The 18,697-nt window shown below is 51.5% G+C and overlaps 1 protein-coding gene across 6 annotated transcripts in view; it reads left to right on the top strand.

The window, feature by feature from the left end:
• pitpnm2 (phosphatidylinositol transfer protein, membrane-associated 2) overlaps positions 1 to 18,697 on the top strand; it is a 33,195-nt gene that overhangs the window by 9,243 nt on the left and 5,255 nt on the right. For 3 of the 6 annotated variants that reach the window (XM_077020752.1, XM_077020756.1, XM_077020753.1), the window contains exons 2-16: positions 1,823 to 1,977; positions 7,702 to 7,916; positions 8,338 to 8,459; positions 10,428 to 10,661; positions 12,468 to 12,800; positions 12,898 to 12,999; positions 13,174 to 13,278; positions 13,562 to 13,626; positions 14,107 to 14,351; positions 14,473 to 14,662; positions 14,796 to 14,915; positions 15,121 to 15,380; positions 16,117 to 16,295; positions 17,124 to 17,294; positions 18,084 to 18,221. In XM_077020752.1, the coding sequence (XP_076876867.1) occupies positions 1,900 to 1,977; positions 7,702 to 7,916; positions 8,338 to 8,459; positions 10,428 to 10,661; positions 12,468 to 12,800; positions 12,898 to 12,999; positions 13,174 to 13,278; positions 13,562 to 13,626; positions 14,107 to 14,351; positions 14,473 to 14,662; positions 14,796 to 14,915; positions 15,121 to 15,380; positions 16,117 to 16,295; positions 17,124 to 17,294; positions 18,084 to 18,221 (2,557 nt within the window). In that variant the 5' untranslated portion in view covers positions 1,823 to 1,899. The remainder of the gene's footprint in view (positions 1 to 1,822; positions 1,978 to 7,701; positions 7,917 to 8,337; positions 8,460 to 10,427; positions 10,662 to 12,467; positions 12,801 to 12,897; positions 13,000 to 13,173; positions 13,279 to 13,561; positions 13,627 to 14,106; positions 14,352 to 14,472; positions 14,663 to 14,795; positions 14,916 to 15,120; positions 15,381 to 16,116; positions 16,296 to 17,123; positions 17,295 to 18,083; positions 18,222 to 18,697) is intronic. The other 3 variants (XM_077020755.1, XM_077020757.1, XM_077020754.1) reach the window with 2 other exon arrangements.

Consider the following 18,697-nt stretch of genomic DNA (forward strand, 5'->3'; position numbering starts at 1 on the left):
CGAGCGTTGCCCTTTATGACATCTGCTATACGCAAACACGTTTTGGTCTGGACCTGACGAGCAGGCCGAGCTAACGCAACAATCGAGGTCTCCGTCCGGTTCTGTGAGCGAGTTACCGAACCGCCCCAGAGCCGACAGGGCCCACTTCTGCTCAGGCCACTGTTCTGTGTCTCACGTAATGTCTCCAGTCGTTAACCTTTTCTAATGGATATTTCACTGATACAAGAACAAACAGACACACATCTTTAGCATAGATAACTGTATTAAAAGAGAGAGTGAGAGAGAGAGCACGGGAGAATTTACATAGGGGACGTGCCAAATTACTATTTTAGGCAGCTTGTACATTGTGAAGCAAAATGATATACCTGCATCGTCTCTATCTGAAATAAACATGTGTAAGATGAAACGTGCCCTTACTGTGGAGAATGTGGGAAATGTGCTTTGATTTTAAAGCCAGACATTACCTTTGTGTTTGTAACAGGTATTGGGTTACAGTACAGCAGAAAACACCATAAACATGTATGGAATGTAGGCATGTACACGTGTCCTTGTGTGTGTGTGTGTGTGTGTGTGTGTGTGTGTGTATGTATATATATATATAATATATATATAATATATAATAATCATTCTAACCCCATTCACAGACTGGATTGGGGTGTACAGTATACCAACTACAGGCAACTTGATGTCTATTCTCAGAGTTAGAGTTGATTGGTGTAGCTGTGATCTACTTTTGCACGATATGATGCCGATCTCTAATTTGGGAGTCTTGATTGAAAGTATCATCTGAGGTCGTCTCCCATTGAACCAAAAAACGCATCTATTGAAACACCCCAAAATTCACGAAGGCAGGTCCCGCCACGTGTCCCCCGGAGCGACCGCGTGGACACCATCAAGACGGGGCAGCACTCGTCGTGTTCAGCGTCTCCCCCATGTATGCGTGGTTCCCATGGTCACGATAGCCGAGTCAGCCCTTCGGTTCATCAGAGGACATGGTTTGGTTGGGTGTCCAAGGCTGCGTCCAGTCATGATAGCGCGAGACGGCTTTTTTTATCACACGGTGCCTTTGCAGCGATTTATGGCGACACTTGTCAGGCCTACAATACGTGAAATCAGATGATGTTCGCCCATCGGGCGTTTGTTACCGACGTTTTGAGAGTTTATGTTTAGGACACTCGCCTAAGTGACACACACACACACCCATGTGTGCTGCCTCCAGCTCAAGCAGCAGATTGACGTGAGATGCGTGTGAATAATCCGTCTTACGTTAAACACCTCCTCCCCGTCACGTGACCACACTAAAGACCCGCTCAACACTGCTATCTTCCTTACGTAACAGATTAGACATAAGGACAAGGTCCGTCACACTGGAATTTCTGGCTGCGGTTTTATGAGAGGTTTTTGAGTCTCGCCATACTTTGGGCATGTCTTGTGTCTCTGTTTTTAACAAGAACGTAGTGTGAAAGGTCGAAGGTGGCGTTGCGTAGTTGCTGGTATGCATTAACTAGGTTCCTACGGTTCAAAGCTATTACTGTATTATTGTGCATGTAGTGGAGTGGCGTTTGCTTTCATTGCGGTAGTCTTTCCAGGTCAAGCAGAAATGGCCTCTGTATAATCAGAATTGCTCCAGGACTCATTTAATACTTTGTTTTCCTGTGTTTAGTGTCTATTCATTATTCGACCTTCGTGTGACTGCAGTGTTTGATGTCTGCTGTCAGCAGCCTCTGTGTCCCGTCAGCAGGGGAGTCTGGCTGAGTTCTGGAGATGGCTCGCTGATAGCGACGTACGCCTCACACATCTCTCTCTCTCCCCCCTCCCCCAGGTGCTAGGGATGAACTTGCCTCCGGCTCTCTGATGCCCCACGGCTAGGGCCCCCCCCCCCCCCACACCGCCGTCATCATGTTGATCAAAGAGTATCGCATCCCCATGCCTATGAGCGTGGAGGAGTATCGCATCGCCCAGCTCTACATGATCCAGGTCAGTGGACAACCCCCTTCCCAACACACACACAAACACACACAAACTCACGCCCGGCCGTCTTCACACCAGCCGTCTGAAATGGATCAATTAATATCGGTGAATCGATCAGCTGATGCATTGAAGTTGCCCGGAGGGTTTTCGTGCGGGTCATGTTTTCACTTGGAATGCAAAGCATGCTGGGAATGATGGTCCCCACGCCCCGCCCCCCTGCAGAAAGCTCCCGCTGACAACAACAAGAAGAGGAGAAACGCTGACGGACGTCAGCCGTCACCGATCGATATGGGAGCTTTTACAAGCTCAGCTCTGATCTTACGGGGCTCCTCCAGCTGAACTGATGCTGACGCTGCTGCTGACCGTTAATAAACGTCCGCCCGGCTCTGCAGTGACGCCCATCATTCCTCCCAACGCGTTCGCCGAGACGACGGGGCGGTCTCGCAAAAATGAAGCCGACGGTCAGCTCCGACATCAGGAAAGCGTTGGCATAACAACGCCGCGCTCTGACGAACGCCCCGCGGCTCTGACACCTGGCTTCGTTTATGACTTGTGCCTTGCGCGACCAGACAAACCTGTAACGTAGTGTTTACGTAGTGTTTTCAACGGAGTGTTTAGCCCCGGGGAAAGTTTTCTGTCTAGCCTTTGTGGTTCCTGTCTTCCCGGCCTTGCACCTTCTTCACAGGCTGGCTGGTGCCGGCGGGGTTCCGGCGGGGTTCTGGCGGGTTGAGCGCGTCAGCTGGTCACGAGAGCAGCGGCTATTCTCCGGTCTGGCCACCGACCTAAGAGAAGCCATGGGACCGAGCGAGGGTGTTGAGTCTCTGTACACTGTATCCCCCCCCCCCCGCCGGGGTGAAGAATAAGCTGCCACACCATATATGGGCGTGAATGTCAGAATTGTCGTATTGGATGTTTGTGGATTTCTTTCTTTCTCTAGTTATTTATTTACTTTGACTGTCTTGTTTGATTTGGATTTTGTTGTTCCTTTCACATTTCTGCTATACCGTTTAAAAATGATGATCTCAGCCAGATGCAATGCCTTCACTTTGTCATGTAGACAAGACGTACAGTACAATGAAATCTTTTCTGTGCATATCCCTGCTTGAAGAATACAGGGTCGGCCCCCGCTGCCCTGGTGCGTCTAGGCTAGCGTTGTTAGCGGAATTGCACCAGGGGTTTCAACACAACAGTAAAAGTGTAATTGCACTCACATATTGTTATTAATAATCAGCACTGTGTAAAAGGCGCCCCCGTCTGCGCTGAAGTTCACGTTAAGTAACTCACCCCCCTCCCCAGCAATGTTATGAACTGGTGGCGGCCATCTGCTGAGGCACTATGACATGTCAGCACGTGGCTGGCCTAACGAGCGTGTGCAACGAGCTTGGCGCGCGGCTACGCCCGCGGGGTCACCCTGCTGCCGTGCTATTAAAAGCCCTCCTCGCCCCACAGTCTCGTTAGCTCCACCCAGAAGCTCACACTCATTGGTCAGGAGACATGGGCAGTGTTTTGTTTCTTCTTCTTTTCCCCTCACTGTATTGGCTGGCGCCAGTCTGTGAGGGGGTGTGAGGGGGTGTGAAGGTGAGAGTGAGAGAGGGTGTGAGAGTGAGAGGGTGAGAAAGGGTGAGAGGGTGTGTGAGAGGATGCTTTTTTGGAAGATAATCAGACTAGAGCTCTTTCTCCTAGTACACAACAAAGAATTTCTGGTCCGGCAGGTTTTTGGTTCTGGCCGTGTCCTTTCCGAGTCCTCGTTGGTTTCTCTTTGGGGTCGGCGGGAGTGGGAAAAGGAACTCGACGGCCTTGGGAAGGAAACGCTGTCACAGGAAGAACGGCAGAATTCCTGCCTCCCGTTTCCCTGTCGCTGCTCTTACGGTCCGCCCCCCCCCCCCACGCAACACTACCACCGCGTCACAGCCGAGCTCCAGCTGCCATGGTTACGGATGACATCAGCAAGAGCAATCATTTGTTTGCTCTGTGCGCGTGTGTGTGTGTGTGTGTGTGGGGGGGGGGGGGGGGGGGCAATCGAGGGAGAGGTCACGATGATGCAGGCACGTTGCTAGGGCAACTTTCACTCTGTTGATCTGGTTATCCCTGTGCTAACGACGAGCTCTGGAGGTGCACAGCAGCGCAGCACAGCAGACGGGGGGGGCGAGGCTTATCCGCACAGAAACCCCACCCACACTCGCTCCGGACTCAGGATGGGGAGGCAACCGGGCTTCACTACAAACCCAGCCATCACGACCAAATGAAAAACCTTTGCACGTCTCCCTAACACCGCGCAGACAGCCGCAGCTACCCGCCCGGCCCGGGGTTCCGGTCCACTTCGCCGTCTTGGCCGACTCCATTAAGAGCCCTGGGAGACGGGCTGCCCGGACAGCCTTCCCGCTCCGTACACATGTAGGCACTTTTTCCACCGAGCTCAAGTCATCAGACTGCAGCCCGTCAGCGGGCGGAGACGCCCGGCAGCCCGCCAGGAGAACCGTCTCCGGTCAGGCTTCCTCGTCGTACGCGCTGGCTGTGCAACGACTTTCAGACGGTCCAGCGTAGCGGTGGGAGCTCCCTGGAGCGCCGTGTCCAGCGCCAGGAAACATCACCTCCTCCTCTCCTCTTATTAATATTTAATGGGGAAAATTCATTACAGGAATTGGGATATTGGAGGATGGGGTGGAGGGGGTGGAGGGGGTTCGTGGAGAAAATAAGAGCACCATCACTAAGTTAATTAACACTGAGTGCAGAGAGGCGTCTTCCCATCTTCATAGAGGAGCTGAGATCAGTACTTTGAAATGAGTATAACAAAATAGTCCCGAGAGACAGCAGAAGCGCTCTCTCTCTCTCTCCCGTTCTCTCTCTCCCTCTCCCTTTCTCTCGCTCCCTCCCTCCCTCCGTCCACCCCTCCAACCACATGCTCCACCCTCCACCAACATAACTCAGCACTGTGGGGTTGGAGCTGTAGCCCATAAGAGAAACAGAACCCCACCCAATAATTAGGTTTCAAGCTCTCTGGGACTAACTGGATCAGCACACGGTTAAACGGCCGTATCCGCCCAGTTCTGAACGATGGGGTCTGTTGGCGCTCTACATCAGTGCAAACACACCAGGGTGGAGCTGTAGTGAACACATGAAGAATGGAGCGAGCCTTCTATTGTTCGCGTGCCGTCGTCTAGCCATCACATTAGACAAAGAGACAGAATTTTCGTGCGTGTTTGTGTGCACATGTTTGCGTGTGCACACTTGTGCGCGTGCGTGCACGTGTATGTGCGTGTGTCTCTGTGTGAGTGCACGTGCTGCTGCCGCTGCTGGGTGGATTGATGGTGGATTGATGGTGTCCTGGGCGATGGGTGTCGGGCCTGATGTCAGCTGTCAGCGTTGTAATGAAGTGCTGGCTGCTGCCACTCAGAACAGCAAGAGCAGACCACTATAGCACTCCTCTCTCTCTCTCTCTCTCTCTCTCTCTCTCTCTCTCTCTCTCTCTCTCTCTCTCTCTCTCTCTCTCTCTCTCTCTCTGCAGACCACTATAGCACTCCTCTCTCTCTCTCTCTCTCTCTCTCTCTCTCTCTCTCTGCAGACCACTATAGCACTCCTCTCTCTCTCTCTCTCTCTCTGCAGACCACTATATCACTCCTGTCTCTCTCTCTCTCTCTCTCTCTCTCTCTCTCTCTCTCTCTCTGCAGACCACTATAGCACTCCTCTCTCTCTCTCTCTCTCTCTCTCTCTCTCTCTCTCTCTCTCTCTCTCTCTCTCTGCAGACCACTATAGCACTCCCCTCTCTCTCTCTCTCTCTCTCTCTCTCCAGACCACTATAACACTCCTCTCTCTCTCTCTCTCTCTCTCTTTTCTCTCCCTGTCTCTTTCCCTCTCCTGCTTTCTGGCTCATTCCTATTCTGCACGGTTCTCAGTGCCGCTCGTGACCCCCCCCCCCCCCCCCCGGGGAGGGTTTGACGGGCGGGGAAGCTGCAGGTGGCGGTTGTGCCTTGTGCAGACGCAAGCACGTCTGTCTGACGTCATCAGTAAGCTTTCTCCTGCCTCTCAGCCCAGCACAGTCCCTGGGGTTTGAGGGGGAAGGGGTGAGATCTGGATCTGGTTTTGAGCGCTTTAAGCAAAGAACCGAGAACCTTGCCACAGGCTGTCAAGTCATCAGCACGCGCCGACATGTAGAATTTCACCACCTCTTGAGAACACATGCTAAATACAAATGGCTGTTTTCTTCCCCCACTGCTTTTTAATGTGGCGTTGGGCAGCTTGTGACGCGCTAAACATCAACAGAGTTTTCCTCCTGCTCCTGCGTGTGCTCTAAACATCACCCGAGTCTTCCTCCTGTTCCTGCGTGTGCTCAGCTCAGTCATAACCGCTTTTGCCGCCGAGCGACAAATCTGCGCTGCCATTACGCCCTGCCCGCCGTAAACAGCATCTTAACTTGAGATGCTGGGATTACAGCAAGTGTGGCCTGCTTTTAATCTACGCGCCGTCAGCGTGTGCACATCGGAGGCACGGCCGATGCAATCAGCCCGGCCATCTGGCCGGTGAACAGGCCAGTCCGTCTGGATTGTCATCAGCTATCTCTTAGTTCACCCAGTCCATTGTCAAAACTAATTTGCTTCAGCAGAATAGAATACTGAACTGTTGACAGTCTGCTCAGCATAATAGGACAGAACCCTGCAGCGGTGTGGAGCTCGTATTCACTCCACCTAACCAGACTTGACCCAGGATGGCCCGTCAAGATATTCAGTGACGTGCAGATATCACCGGGTCTCGCCACATCCTGCGTGTGTCTGCGTGGGCTGCGGTACGTTGGCTTGTGGTCAAAAAACACACGAACAAAAACAAACAACCAAACAGTCGCACAACAGCTGTCGAGCGGCCGAGCGGCCGTCCCCTCGGTCCCTCCCCCCCCCGACTGGGACTCGCCGCGGCGCCGGAGCGCGTCTTGGTGCCGGTGTTGCGAGCCGCGTGGGCGTTCTCTGGGCAGCGAGCGGCGTTGGAAGCCAGACGGCGCTGGCACCCTCCACAACGCCGTGGGCTTCCGTTCAGCCCGAACAGACGGCCGAGCTTCTCGTCCTACTCTGTTTTCCCTTCTCCGCTGTCGGCATATGCGCCAAGCCCCGCGTTGGCCGCAACGCTTCATTGCGGTAGGCGGAGCGTCGGACGATCGCACCGACCGCAGCCGATGACGCTCGAGGAGGCCCGGGGCGACGCTTCTGATGCGGGGAAAACCGTTGACGTCCCTTGGGGGAAAATGGAGTAACTGGGAAAGAGGTTTGGAAAGAGCCATGTTGAAACAGGGCTGGTGAGATGTGGCACCATTCCAACGCTGTGCAACGCTGTGGCCTGTGTGATGCGGGCTAAAGGTCAGATGGTTCAGTGATGTGGGATCAGTAAAGATGCAGATATGCATGTTTAAAATATGAAGCTATTTTTTTCGGCAAAATCAGGTCGATGAAACAAATGGTTTATTTTTTGATTGATCAGAATGCTTCTGGTACTCGTCTAGAAGTTCCAGCACGGATGTTTAATGTTGGAGACGTTAATAGACACTCATGGTTTCACCGTCTCCATGGTTTCACCGTTTCCTTGTTAACCTGCGCAAGAATTGACTCCTGGAACCAGTAAAATTCTAGCTGCTTGGGCCGGTTCTAAGCGCATCCTTCATCTTTACAGGACAGTGTGATGTCTCACGTGTGTGTGTGTGTGTGTGTGTGTGTGTGTGTGTGTGTGTGTGTCCTGTCTGTCTCACAGAAAAAGAGTCGTGAGGAGAGTGAGGGTGAGGGCAGCGGCGTGGAGATCCTGGAGAACCGGCCCTACACGGACGGCCCCGGCGGCTCGGGCCAGTACACCCACAAAGTTTACCACATCGGCCAGCACATCCCCAGCTGGTTCCGGTCCATCCTGCCCAAGGCGGCGCTGCGCGTGGAAGAGGAGTCCTGGAACGCCTACCCTTACACACGCACGCGGTGAGGGACACGCCCGCTCTCAGGCGGAATGGGGGGGTCGTTGGGGGGGGGGGGGGTGTTTTGGTGGGAGGGGGTTACTCAAGATAAGGAAGATATCCGTATCTAATACAGGGTAAGTTAATGACCCAACATAGTTACCTGGGGATAAGCCAGGTCAGATATGAAGGGCTTCATAACACACCCTCACACACATCTCACACACACCCCAGTGAAGTGAGGAGACTTCTTCCCATGAGACTTCACACCTAGCACTTCACACATATGTGCTAAAAGACAAATGAGCTGCTGGTGCCTCGCTCAGTGCTGGATGTCTGGGCGTCTGTGCGTCCGGGCCGGGACGTCTGGGCTGAACGACCGGGCTCGCCGTCTACAGTCTGGTTGCCAAGTTGAAGCCTTAACCATTTGCTTTCTGTTTCACCAGCTACACGTGTCCTTTCGTGGAGAAGTTCTCTATCGACATCGAGACTTACTACAGGCCTGACACGGGGATGCAAGCAGACGTCTTCAGCTTGTCTGCTGCAGAGAAAAGGCAGCTGGATATCGGTATGCGTGCAAACCCCTCTGCTTTAAGCTCACGTCACACGCTTGTACAAACGTGTAATGTTCGCATTCCCAGTGTTGAAATAACTGCAAAGAAGAGTTCTTGCATTAATGTGCTAAGTGCAAAGTCCATTATTACATTTCTATTACATTTGCTTTTCTTTCGAAATATCTTAAGTGTTTTCCCCCAGTTTGAGATATCTGCTAATTCTTTTCAGGCTTGTATCTTTGGATCTAAGAACGCAGCTTCAGAAATGTAATTCAATTAGGGGTGCGCCATGGCCCTCAGGCACACATTGAGCAATGAAGATCTTGATTTAGTCTGACCGAGCTCAGGAGATTCGTGACCGTTCCGTCTCGGTGCTGACGTGTGTATGATGGGCCCGGTTGTGCGTTGGGAACACGTATGCCTGCATTCTGAAACCTGTCCTAAAACCAGTCCAGAACAAGGACCTCTGTATTTTGACACCAGCCCAGATAGAGCCAAAGGCAAATATCAGATCATACAGCCCGAGTGATTAACTGAGCCTGTGACCAAATGAATTTTCAGCAACCTTAAACACCCTAAACAAACAAGCAGACAGAATCCAGCCTCAACTGTGTGTGTGTGTGTGTGTGTGTGTGTGTGTGTGTGTGTGTGTGTGTGTGTGTTAGACTCCCTCACACACTCCAGCATGAAACGAGTGGGCAACTCTCCTGGCATCCTTCCACATGTGGCAGGGCCAGAGGCCCTTGGGGACCAGGGCCCGGTGGCTGAGCGGGTCTCCGTTGAAGAGCTGTTACATAACTCCCAGCTGTTGCCCGAGATGAGCTCTAGGCGCACGGGGGACCCCTGGTGGCCACCTGCCAGCCCTCTGATCCTCTGGCACAGGAGAGATAAAAACAAATACAAGATAACGTTTAAACGCGGGGAGGGGCAGGGAGGAGGAGGAGGGAGGGGCGGGCCACGTTGGGCCTCGCTGGGGCAGGTCAGCAGAAGGGTGTGCTCTGTAAATATTGACACTGATCCCTCCCTGTAAGAGGGGGCGGGGGGTTGCACTAGACTAACGTGTTATTCCTGCGATGCTGATTTCAGTAAATGTCATACTTGTACGGAAACATACTGTGGGGTTTTTTTTGTTATGATATTTAACTACCCTGCCTGCTTGCCTACAACCGAGGCCGGAAATGGGAGCAGAAGAAGCTATAACCAAGGGAGACAATTAATTGTGGATACACAATTAACCAGATATATTAAACCACCAAAATATTAAGCAATAGAGCAGCTATTCTAAATTAAAGATACTGTAATTTACGGTGCAGGAGCCTTGTGGTGCGTGAGAAGAACAGCCCTAAGGACAGCGAAAAAGAAGGAGAGAAGGGAACAAGCCACACACCCTAATCCCCTCCCTTTATACCCCCTTTATACCCCCCAGCATATCAGTAGCACAGCAGTTGTAAACACCAGGTTAGCCAGTGGGGATCAGTAAAAGACAACAGGGTACATTTGCATACAGAGAACATTTGCATACAGGACCCCCACCTTTGGGGTGAAGTCTACATTTTTTCCCAGTAAGTAACCTTTAACCTGTGAGATGCCCCCTTTCCCACTACACAACATGCTGCAAAACGAGTCTTAAAATGCCAAACACACACACACTGAACCAAAACACGCATGGTCAGTTCGATCCTACTTTTATGGGAACTTCTTGAGGCAGACTTCCTCCACTGTGCCTGTCTGCGACCTCCAGGGACAGATTGCCACCCAGGCTTTTATGCAGGAACACCGAATCCTGCATCTCCCACAGGAACATCACATCCTGCCAGCACTACAACGCACAACAATAACGTTTGAAATAGAAACGCAGGGCACAAAGGTATTTTCAGCTGCAAAGCAAAAAAAACCGCTGTCGCGAGCTTCGGTTTCGACAAACGGCGCGTGTGTTTTCTGGGCCGTGTTCCCGCAGTGACGGCGTGTGTCCTCTCCCGCAGACCCCATAGACATCGTGAAGGACTCCATCGCCCCTCACGAGTACCTGGCCGAGGAGGACCCCAAGCTGTACAAGTCGGCGAAGACCCAGCGCGGGCCCCTGTCCGACGACTGGATCGAGGAGATCAACGCCAACCCCGGGGCCATGCCCGTCATGTGCGCCTACAAGCTGTGCAAAGTGGAGTTCCGCTACTGGGGCATGCAGTCCAAGATCGAGCGCTTCATCCACGACGTGGGTGCGTGCAGAATGTCCGCAGGGAACCCCGAGGGCCAGTCAGGGGTGGAGGGTGTATTGTTTGTTTACCTAATGCTACAGCAGCTCCAGCTCCTGGGGGGGGGCTGTAGTCGTGTGAGCCTCTATGCAGAGGAAGAAGCTCTGACTGCCACTTTAATCATTAACCCACTCTTAATGAAAACTGAAAACAACACTGATGTTGTGCTGCCTCCACTACAAATAGAGAGAGAGAGAGAGAGAGAGAGAGAGAGAGAGAGAGAGAGAGAGAGAGAGAGAGAGAGAGAGAGAGAGAGAGAGAGAGAGAGAGAGAGAGAGAGAGAGAGAGAGAGAGAGAGAGAGGGAGAGAGAGGGAGAGAGAGAGAGAGAGTTTGAGTGAGTCATCTGCCTTCCTCAGACAACATCTAAGCCCCATTCATTTCCTCCCCATGTGCCGTCTGCTGCTTAATCTTTTTCATTACTTTGACATATTCTTGTTTATTGACTTCCCTTGCCGATGATTTATGACGAGCACCATGCCGAGCTTTTTTTTTTCCGACCACACACCCCCCCCCCCCCCCCCCCCGCCATTATGTTCGCCATCTTCACCTGCTGTCTCAGGCCGGACTTCCTCGTGTGCCGTCTCAGAGAGAGACGACAGCTGGCGTTCGCCAAGTCCGCTGTGCTGATTCAAGTGTAAAACATCTTAGTCACATTTTTAATTACCTCTTCTACCCAAATATTTAGTTTAGGGATGCACCGAAATGAAAATTCTTAGCCGAAACCGAAAATGAGGAAACCAAGGCCGAAAGCCGAAAACCGAAACACCGAAATACATTATGCCAATTATTAGTAACATTGGATTTTTGGCTAACCTCACTAAAATCAAGGCATTGCTTTTCAAATAATAAATCAACTACAAAATTTGATTTGAAAATATTTATTTAGCACTGACATTACAGTAATGCATATTATAAAATAAAATTAGTGGTGGGCCGTTAACGGCGATAACGCTGACAAGGGCCGACCACTAATTAAATTTAACTCGCTTGCAGACCGTTTTTATCTGAGAGGATAAATATATGTATTTTATACGAGTTAAATTTAATTATAACTGACTGGCCTGAAAGATAAATATAAATTATCTCATAAAAACGTGACGTGAGTTGCAACAACATTAAACAGCTCAGGTAAACACGCTTCTGAGAAATGTCGTCTGCCCTGCAAAACATAACGGGGCTCAATGTGCTCTATTAGCCTACGAAATCCCACATCCTCTACGACAGAGAACGGCTGATCGTCTAAGGCAACGAGTTCCATAATTTTTGGTGTAATGTCTTTTGCCTCGGCGCCATCACTGGAAAACTTTTTTGCTAGCTTTATCCAAATAAGCGCGTGCAGGTGGCGATTTTTGTTTGCGTCATCACAACACATTTTTTCGGCCGTGTTGTTTCGGTGATGAAAGTATTTCGGCCGAAAACCGAAAATGCTAATTTAAGCCATTTCGGCCGAAAATTTTCGGTGGCCGAATTTTCGGTGCATCCCTAATTTAGTTGTAATGCACCGAATTTGTGTGAAATGAATGACAAAACAGTATGTCTGAATGAATCCTAATTTATCATGCAAACATGCTGTCTCTTGTCTTATTTGCTATTTTGTTCTAAGGTTTAAAGACTATGAATGACAGCTAATGGGGTCAAGACCAAATGATCTACTTTAAAATAATAATTGTTTCCCATCATTAGTAATATTATTGATATTTTAATAATAACAATATTGTTGTTTTGCTGTTATTTGAACATTTGTGGGTGGTGCCAACCACCACGGGCAGGTCTGAGGAAGGTGATGGTGCGTGCCCACCGCCAGGCGTGGTGCTGGCAGGACGAGTGGTACGGCCTGACCATGGAGGACATCAGACACCTGGAGCTGGAGACCCAGCTGGCCCTGGCCCAGAAGATGGCGCAGTTCAGCCTCAGCGATGAGGCCCTCGACGGGGACGGCGTCTCGGGGCCCGACAAGGAGCAGGACACGGCGGGGAAGGCCGGAGGTGCCGCGGAGGCCGAGGGTCCCGCCCACGGCCAGGGGGCCACGCTGCAGACGCGGGGCGAGCTCACCAAGCAGTGGTCGGCCTCCTCCAGGTCCTCCCGCTCTTCCAAACGAGGAGGTAGATTGGCCATAGCCCAAGAACATTGGGAACGTGTTGCGTGCAGTGGGAGTTGTGGGAAGGATTTTCAGTGCCGCTGTTCTTGTGTTTTGGGGAGGAGCAGGAAGTCCTTCCCGCCACAGCATTTCCGAATGGCGCATGCAGAGCATTGCCCGCGACTCGGACGACAGCACCGACGACGAGTTCTTCGACGCTCACGGTAACGCCCCTACGGAGCCAGTCACCGGTAGCTTGTCATTTAATGTAACCGGAAGACGACCGCACCAAGGGGTGGAACCCACACCACCTTCAGTACTGTGAAGGTGGTTTGAACCTTGTAAGGGTGGTCCAGTCAGGTCCTGCAAGCTTGTGATGGTTGGTCGTCTTCTTTCAGAGGACCTCTCGGACAGCGAGGAGATATTCGTCAAGGAGATCACCAAGTGGAGTTCCAACGACTTGATGGACAAGATCGAGACCGTGGAGGTGGATGAAGCCCAAAGTGAGAACCTGAGTATTCTACCCTGCCTGACACACACTAGCGCCCTAGAGGTTTTGTAAACCGGAGCTCTTGAATGCTGTAAACCTCTGATCACTCAGAAAGCAATAGAAACCCCAGCACGGTTGTTGTGACGTGGCTCATATTAACGTGGTCCGGCATACCTATGTATAGGTTGGGTTACATCATTGTCACATTAAACTACATTACGAAAACTTTCATTTTAGATCAAATCCCTATCTTCAGACATCCTAGCATAGTTTAATAGATTTTTCTTGCTTTGTAGCTGACATGTACCAGGAATCTGGGGTTGAGTATTCTGAGACTGGCGATGTGAAGAGACTTACGGAGGTATGTACTCACTCAGCATCTGAACACAAGAGCCATCGAATGTGCAAATATTTTGAGAGCTCTAGTGTACTGGTGTTTATTTTGATGTTACTGGGTAAATGTTCAGCGTAACTGGGAGCACTGAAAGCTAGAAAGTCCGGTTCCTTTCCAGTGCCTGAGGGCTCCGTCGCCGTTCTCTTCCTTACGCCTTTAAGCCAGGTGTAGCTGTGATCTGCTGGGATCTGCTAAATGAGACATAAATCCTGTCCGATATTGCGGATTTCATCACAAAAACACTGCCAGTGTTCACCTAGAAAAAAAGCATCCTTCAAGAAAGGCGCTATAAAAATGCAACTACATGTGAATGTAAATATATACAGCCAGATTATTTCCCCCTGACTGAGAAACCAGTTGTCTAGAAAGCGTATGTCAACTCTGTCCACTGGATCGGGTTTTTTTGTGTTCTGAGTCCCGAGTGTTCCATCCTCTCACCTGGCGCAGGACTGCTCGGCCCCGCCGGGTCTGCAGGCCTCCAAGGTCCACGTCCTGGTGCTGGTCCTGCATGGGGGGAACATCCTGGACACGGGCGCCGGCGACCAGAGCAGCAAGCAGTGCGACGTCAACACCATTGGCTCGGCGTTCGACACGGTGATGCGGGTGCACTACCCGGCCGCACTGGGCCGCATCGCCATCCGCCTAGTGCCGTGCCCGGCCGTCTGCGTGGAGGCCTTCTCCCTCGTCTCCAAGTGAGTGGCCCGAGGTTCACCACGCACACCACCACCACCCCCACAGCAACAATACCTGAACCTTATTAATGTGCTCCATACGTTTTGGGTGATGCTCTCTGGCCTCCGTGTCCTCCCTCAGTCTGAGTCCGTACAGCTACGACGAGGGCTGCCTCTCCAACAGCCAGGACCACATCCCGCTGGCCGCCCTACCCCTGCTGGCCACATCCGCGCCCCAGTACCAGGACGCGGTGGCCGCGGTGATCATCCGAGCCAACCAGGTCTACTCGGACTTCGTCAAGTCGCTGGAAGGCGCCTCGTTCTCCGGGCAGGTGGGCACCTCGCGTCAGGCCTGCGGTGGCTCGTTCAGGGAGCGCCTGCAGCTTCCGCCACGCTCTCGCTCACGGCAGCTGCTGACGTGTGTGTGTGTGTGTGTGTGTGTGTGTGTGTGTGTGTGTGGGGAAGGTGTGTCTGATAGGCGACTGCGTTGGAGGGATCCTGGGATTCGATGCCCTCTGCAGCAGCAACGTCGCCGTGTCTGAGAGCCAGAACAGTAGCAGGAGGGGGAGCATAGTGAGTGTGCAGGTAAACACACACACACACACACACACACACACACACACACATGCAGTTAGCCAGTCTAAATCCAAATAACACAGAGTAAGCAAACTTCTCTTGTGGAATCTTCTAGAAGCTGATGCTAAGTCTACATGCTATCCTTGCATCAGATAACTCCAGATCTCCTCCACACAGCCGATTTTCCTTTACGGTAACTGCTCATTCTTGGCAGGACAACGACCTGCTGTCACCAGGCATCATCATCAACAGTAGCCACTGCTCGGGTGGGGGTGCGGGCGGGGCCGCGGGTGGAGGTGCCGGTCTGGGTCCAGGACTGTCCCTGGAGGGCAGTCGTCAGCTGAGCCGCAGCAACATCGACATCCCGCGCTCGAGCTGCGCCGACGACCCAAAGAAACAGCTGCCCCGCAAACGCAGCGACTCCTCCACCTACGAGCTGGACACCATCAAGCAGCACCAGGCCTTCCTGTCCAGGTGAGGGGGGGTAAGGGGTGGGGTAAGAGGCGGGGTAAGAGGCGGCCCTCCGCAGACCCCGAACGGCTGGGTGGGACGGTTCAAAGCACCTCTGCGTAGCTGTGATGCGAGTCTTCACTCAAACACGGTGTTGGCGATGGATTAGATGGTGTCAACCACATCTTCCTGCGTGCACTTCTCTGTGTTCTACAAAAGAAAGGAGAACCCGTCCAGTCGAGCGTCTTGTAATGGACGCTTCAGGGCAGTTGTAGAACTTGGTAAACAGACCTTTGAAAAGAGGTTTGAAAAAAGACATTAACTGGAATGTAAAGCTTGGTCCAACAGTATAAATAGTGCTGACTTTTATGTCACGTTTTTAACATTTGAGAAGCATAAAATTGCTTAGTATTTCCGTAAGATGATTTGAGAAGAAGTGTAGTTTTTAGCAGTTTAACCACATTACAAATGCTTCTGTTAAAAACTACCATTTAAATATTTTACAGATTTATAGCTTAATTTACAAATGTCTGAGGAATTTAGCAAAATGATGTATTTCACATTTAATGTCAACTTACAGAATTAAACTGCCCTTAGGGGTCCAATAGAAGTATGTTTCGAGTTAGCAGGTTCCCTGGAGTACAAGGGTGTATGTTGAAATGTTCGTGATAATCAACCGTGTGGCACAGATACATAAAGATAAGGTTGAACATTAAGTACTTGTGGAACATTTTGTGTGTGTGTGTGTGTGTGTCTGTAGTCTTCATTCCAGTGTGTTGCGGAATGATCCGGGCTCCCGCAGATCCAGTAACAGCACGATGCTGGACGGCAGCGGTGCTCTGGGGAAGTTCGACTTCGAGGTCTCCGATTTCTTCCTGTTCGGCTCGCCGCTGGGCCTCGTTCTGGCTCTGAGGAAGACTGTGGTTCCGACCCTGGACGGTACGTCGGCCACGGCAGGGCTGCTCGCGCCTTCTCCCACGCTGGTTACGCCACTCCTGGTCATCCTGGAGATCAGGGTGGGGGAGAGGTGGTGCAGGAGTTCAGGTTTGGACCCTTTCTGGAGAACTATTATGGAAAGGAAGAGGAATCAAACTAACTTTGATCAAAGAACTTTGTTCTTATGAACAGGTCCGACACCTGCTATGACATTATTTGGGTAGTAACACGAAGACTAAATGTAACCACAATGAGATAATTTTATTCTTTTTTTAGTAAGTGTATGAACTATCCATTCTTCAGAAGATACTGAAATGTAAAATAGAACAGAAACACCAGCAGTTTGCTGTTTTTCCCCAGCAACTGAATGTCTTATTGATTCTTCTTGTAGGAGCAATGTTTATCAAAACAACGTTCCTACCAGCGTGCAGTGGATTAGTGGAACCTTCTCCTAATCTCCTCAGTTTAATGCACTTTGTCTCTAATGTGATTTGGCCACAGAAAACATTCAGCCCAGCTCCTCACACCTCCAGACACAGCGTGGTGGTGAACTTGGGGAATTGCATGCATTGTGTCATGGAACTGGAGCGAAGTTTCGGGGGTGAGATTTAAAAGAACCTGTGGTGCGTGCCAAAGCCTTCTGATGACATGCGGAAGTGCACCAAGCACAGCTAAAAGCAGTTCTGTCCGGTTCCACCAGACGTCAGAGTTTTTGAGTCAGATCCAAAGGGCCACGTTCGTTTCAGATCCTGGTGGGTGTTGCTGCTCGCCACGTGCGACCACGTGTGACGTGCGGGTCCTGACGTGCCCCCCCCTGCCTCTTCTCCACAGTGGCGCACCTGCGTCCGGCCTGCCAACAGGTGTACAACCTGTTCCACCCCGCCGACCCGTCCGCCTCGCGCCTGGAGCCCCTGCTGGAGAAGAGGTTCCACCTGCTGGCGCCCTTCAGCGTGCCCCGTTACCAGCGTTTCCCCCTGGGCGACGGCAACTCGGCCCTGCTGGGTAAGGGACGAGGCCCTGTGTTGCTTTCAGGTTTTCACCAAGTACACCTGATCCAGCGGGGAACGTTAAAGACCGGGCTGGACCTCAGCACCTGGGTTTCGAGAAGGGTTGGTGTAGAGCTCCACCCAGATACTCTAGCACAGTCCGTCCCAGTTCACGTCCTCGTCCCAGTCAAACACTCTGTCCCCAGGTCACGTCCTTGTCTCAAACACTCTGTCCACAGGTCACGTCCTCGTCCCAGTCAAACACTCTGTCCCCACTTCACATCCTCGTCCCAGTCAAACACTCTGTCCCCAGGTCACGTCCTCATGCCAGTCAAACACTCTGTCCCCACTTCACATCCTCGTCCCAGTCAAACACTCTGTCCCCACTTCACATCCTCGTCCCAGTCAAACACTCTGTCCCCAGGTCACGTCCTCATGCAAGTCAAACACTCTGTCCCCAGGTCACGTCCTCGTCCCAGTCAAACACTCGGTCCCCAGGTCACGTCCTCGTCCCAGTCAAACACTCTGTCCCCAGGTCACGTCCTCGTCCCAGTCAAACACTCGGTCCCCAGGTCACGTCCTTGTCTCAGTCAAACACTCTGTCCCCACTTAACATCCTCGTCCCAGTCGAGCCCTCGGTCCCCAGTCCCCATCCTCAGTCATTGTCTATTCCAGTCCTCATAAGTCTTTGATCCACAGAGTCCAACCTGTCCATTCATACCATTTCTTTGTCTTTCTTCTCTTGTTCTGTGTGTCCCGTCATGGTGTCGCATGCCCGTGTTGCGGCGCTCCGGCTGGTGTGCAGTGGAGACGCTCCAGAGCAACCCTCAGCTCCTGCAGGAGAGCGCAGGGGGCGGGGCTGCCCGTTGCCATGACGCCCTGGGCGAGACCTCCATCCCTGTTCCTGTGCTAAACTGGCAAGCCATGCCAGCCCCAACTGAGTGTGTGTAGCCATTGATGTTTCACTGTGTGTGTGTGTGTGTGTGTGTGTGTGTGTGTGTGTGTGTGTGTGCGCTTATTGAGAGCAGCTGTTTCATCTAATTGTTCAATAAAGTAGATAACTAAGGACTAGTAAATAACTTCATTTAAAAACATTATTTCATAATTGACTTAATGGCAACTTGATTGGTTCATATTTCTGCCTTATAACCTGCAGAACTTTGCAGAAATGCTTCAGCTAACTGCTCTATAAATGGGTCTGATTCGTTTCATTCATTTGTTTTTAATACGGAAGCCTTAGTCACAAACAAGGACAACATGAAAGATGTTTCCTGACTGGAATCACTTTAAATTCAGTTGTTTGTAAGATCTTGATATCAAGCATTCAGATCTGTATTAGAACAAACTACTGTGGTGAGATAACAAAAAAAATGAACTTTGACCTGATGTAAACAGTCCAGACAGCTCCGGATACACATG

This window comes from Brachyhypopomus gauderio, chromosome 10 (assembly GCF_052324685.1).
Source record: "Brachyhypopomus gauderio isolate BG-103 chromosome 10, BGAUD_0.2, whole genome shotgun sequence".
Classification (NCBI taxonomy): domain Eukaryota; kingdom Metazoa; phylum Chordata; class Actinopteri; order Gymnotiformes; family Hypopomidae; genus Brachyhypopomus; species Brachyhypopomus gauderio.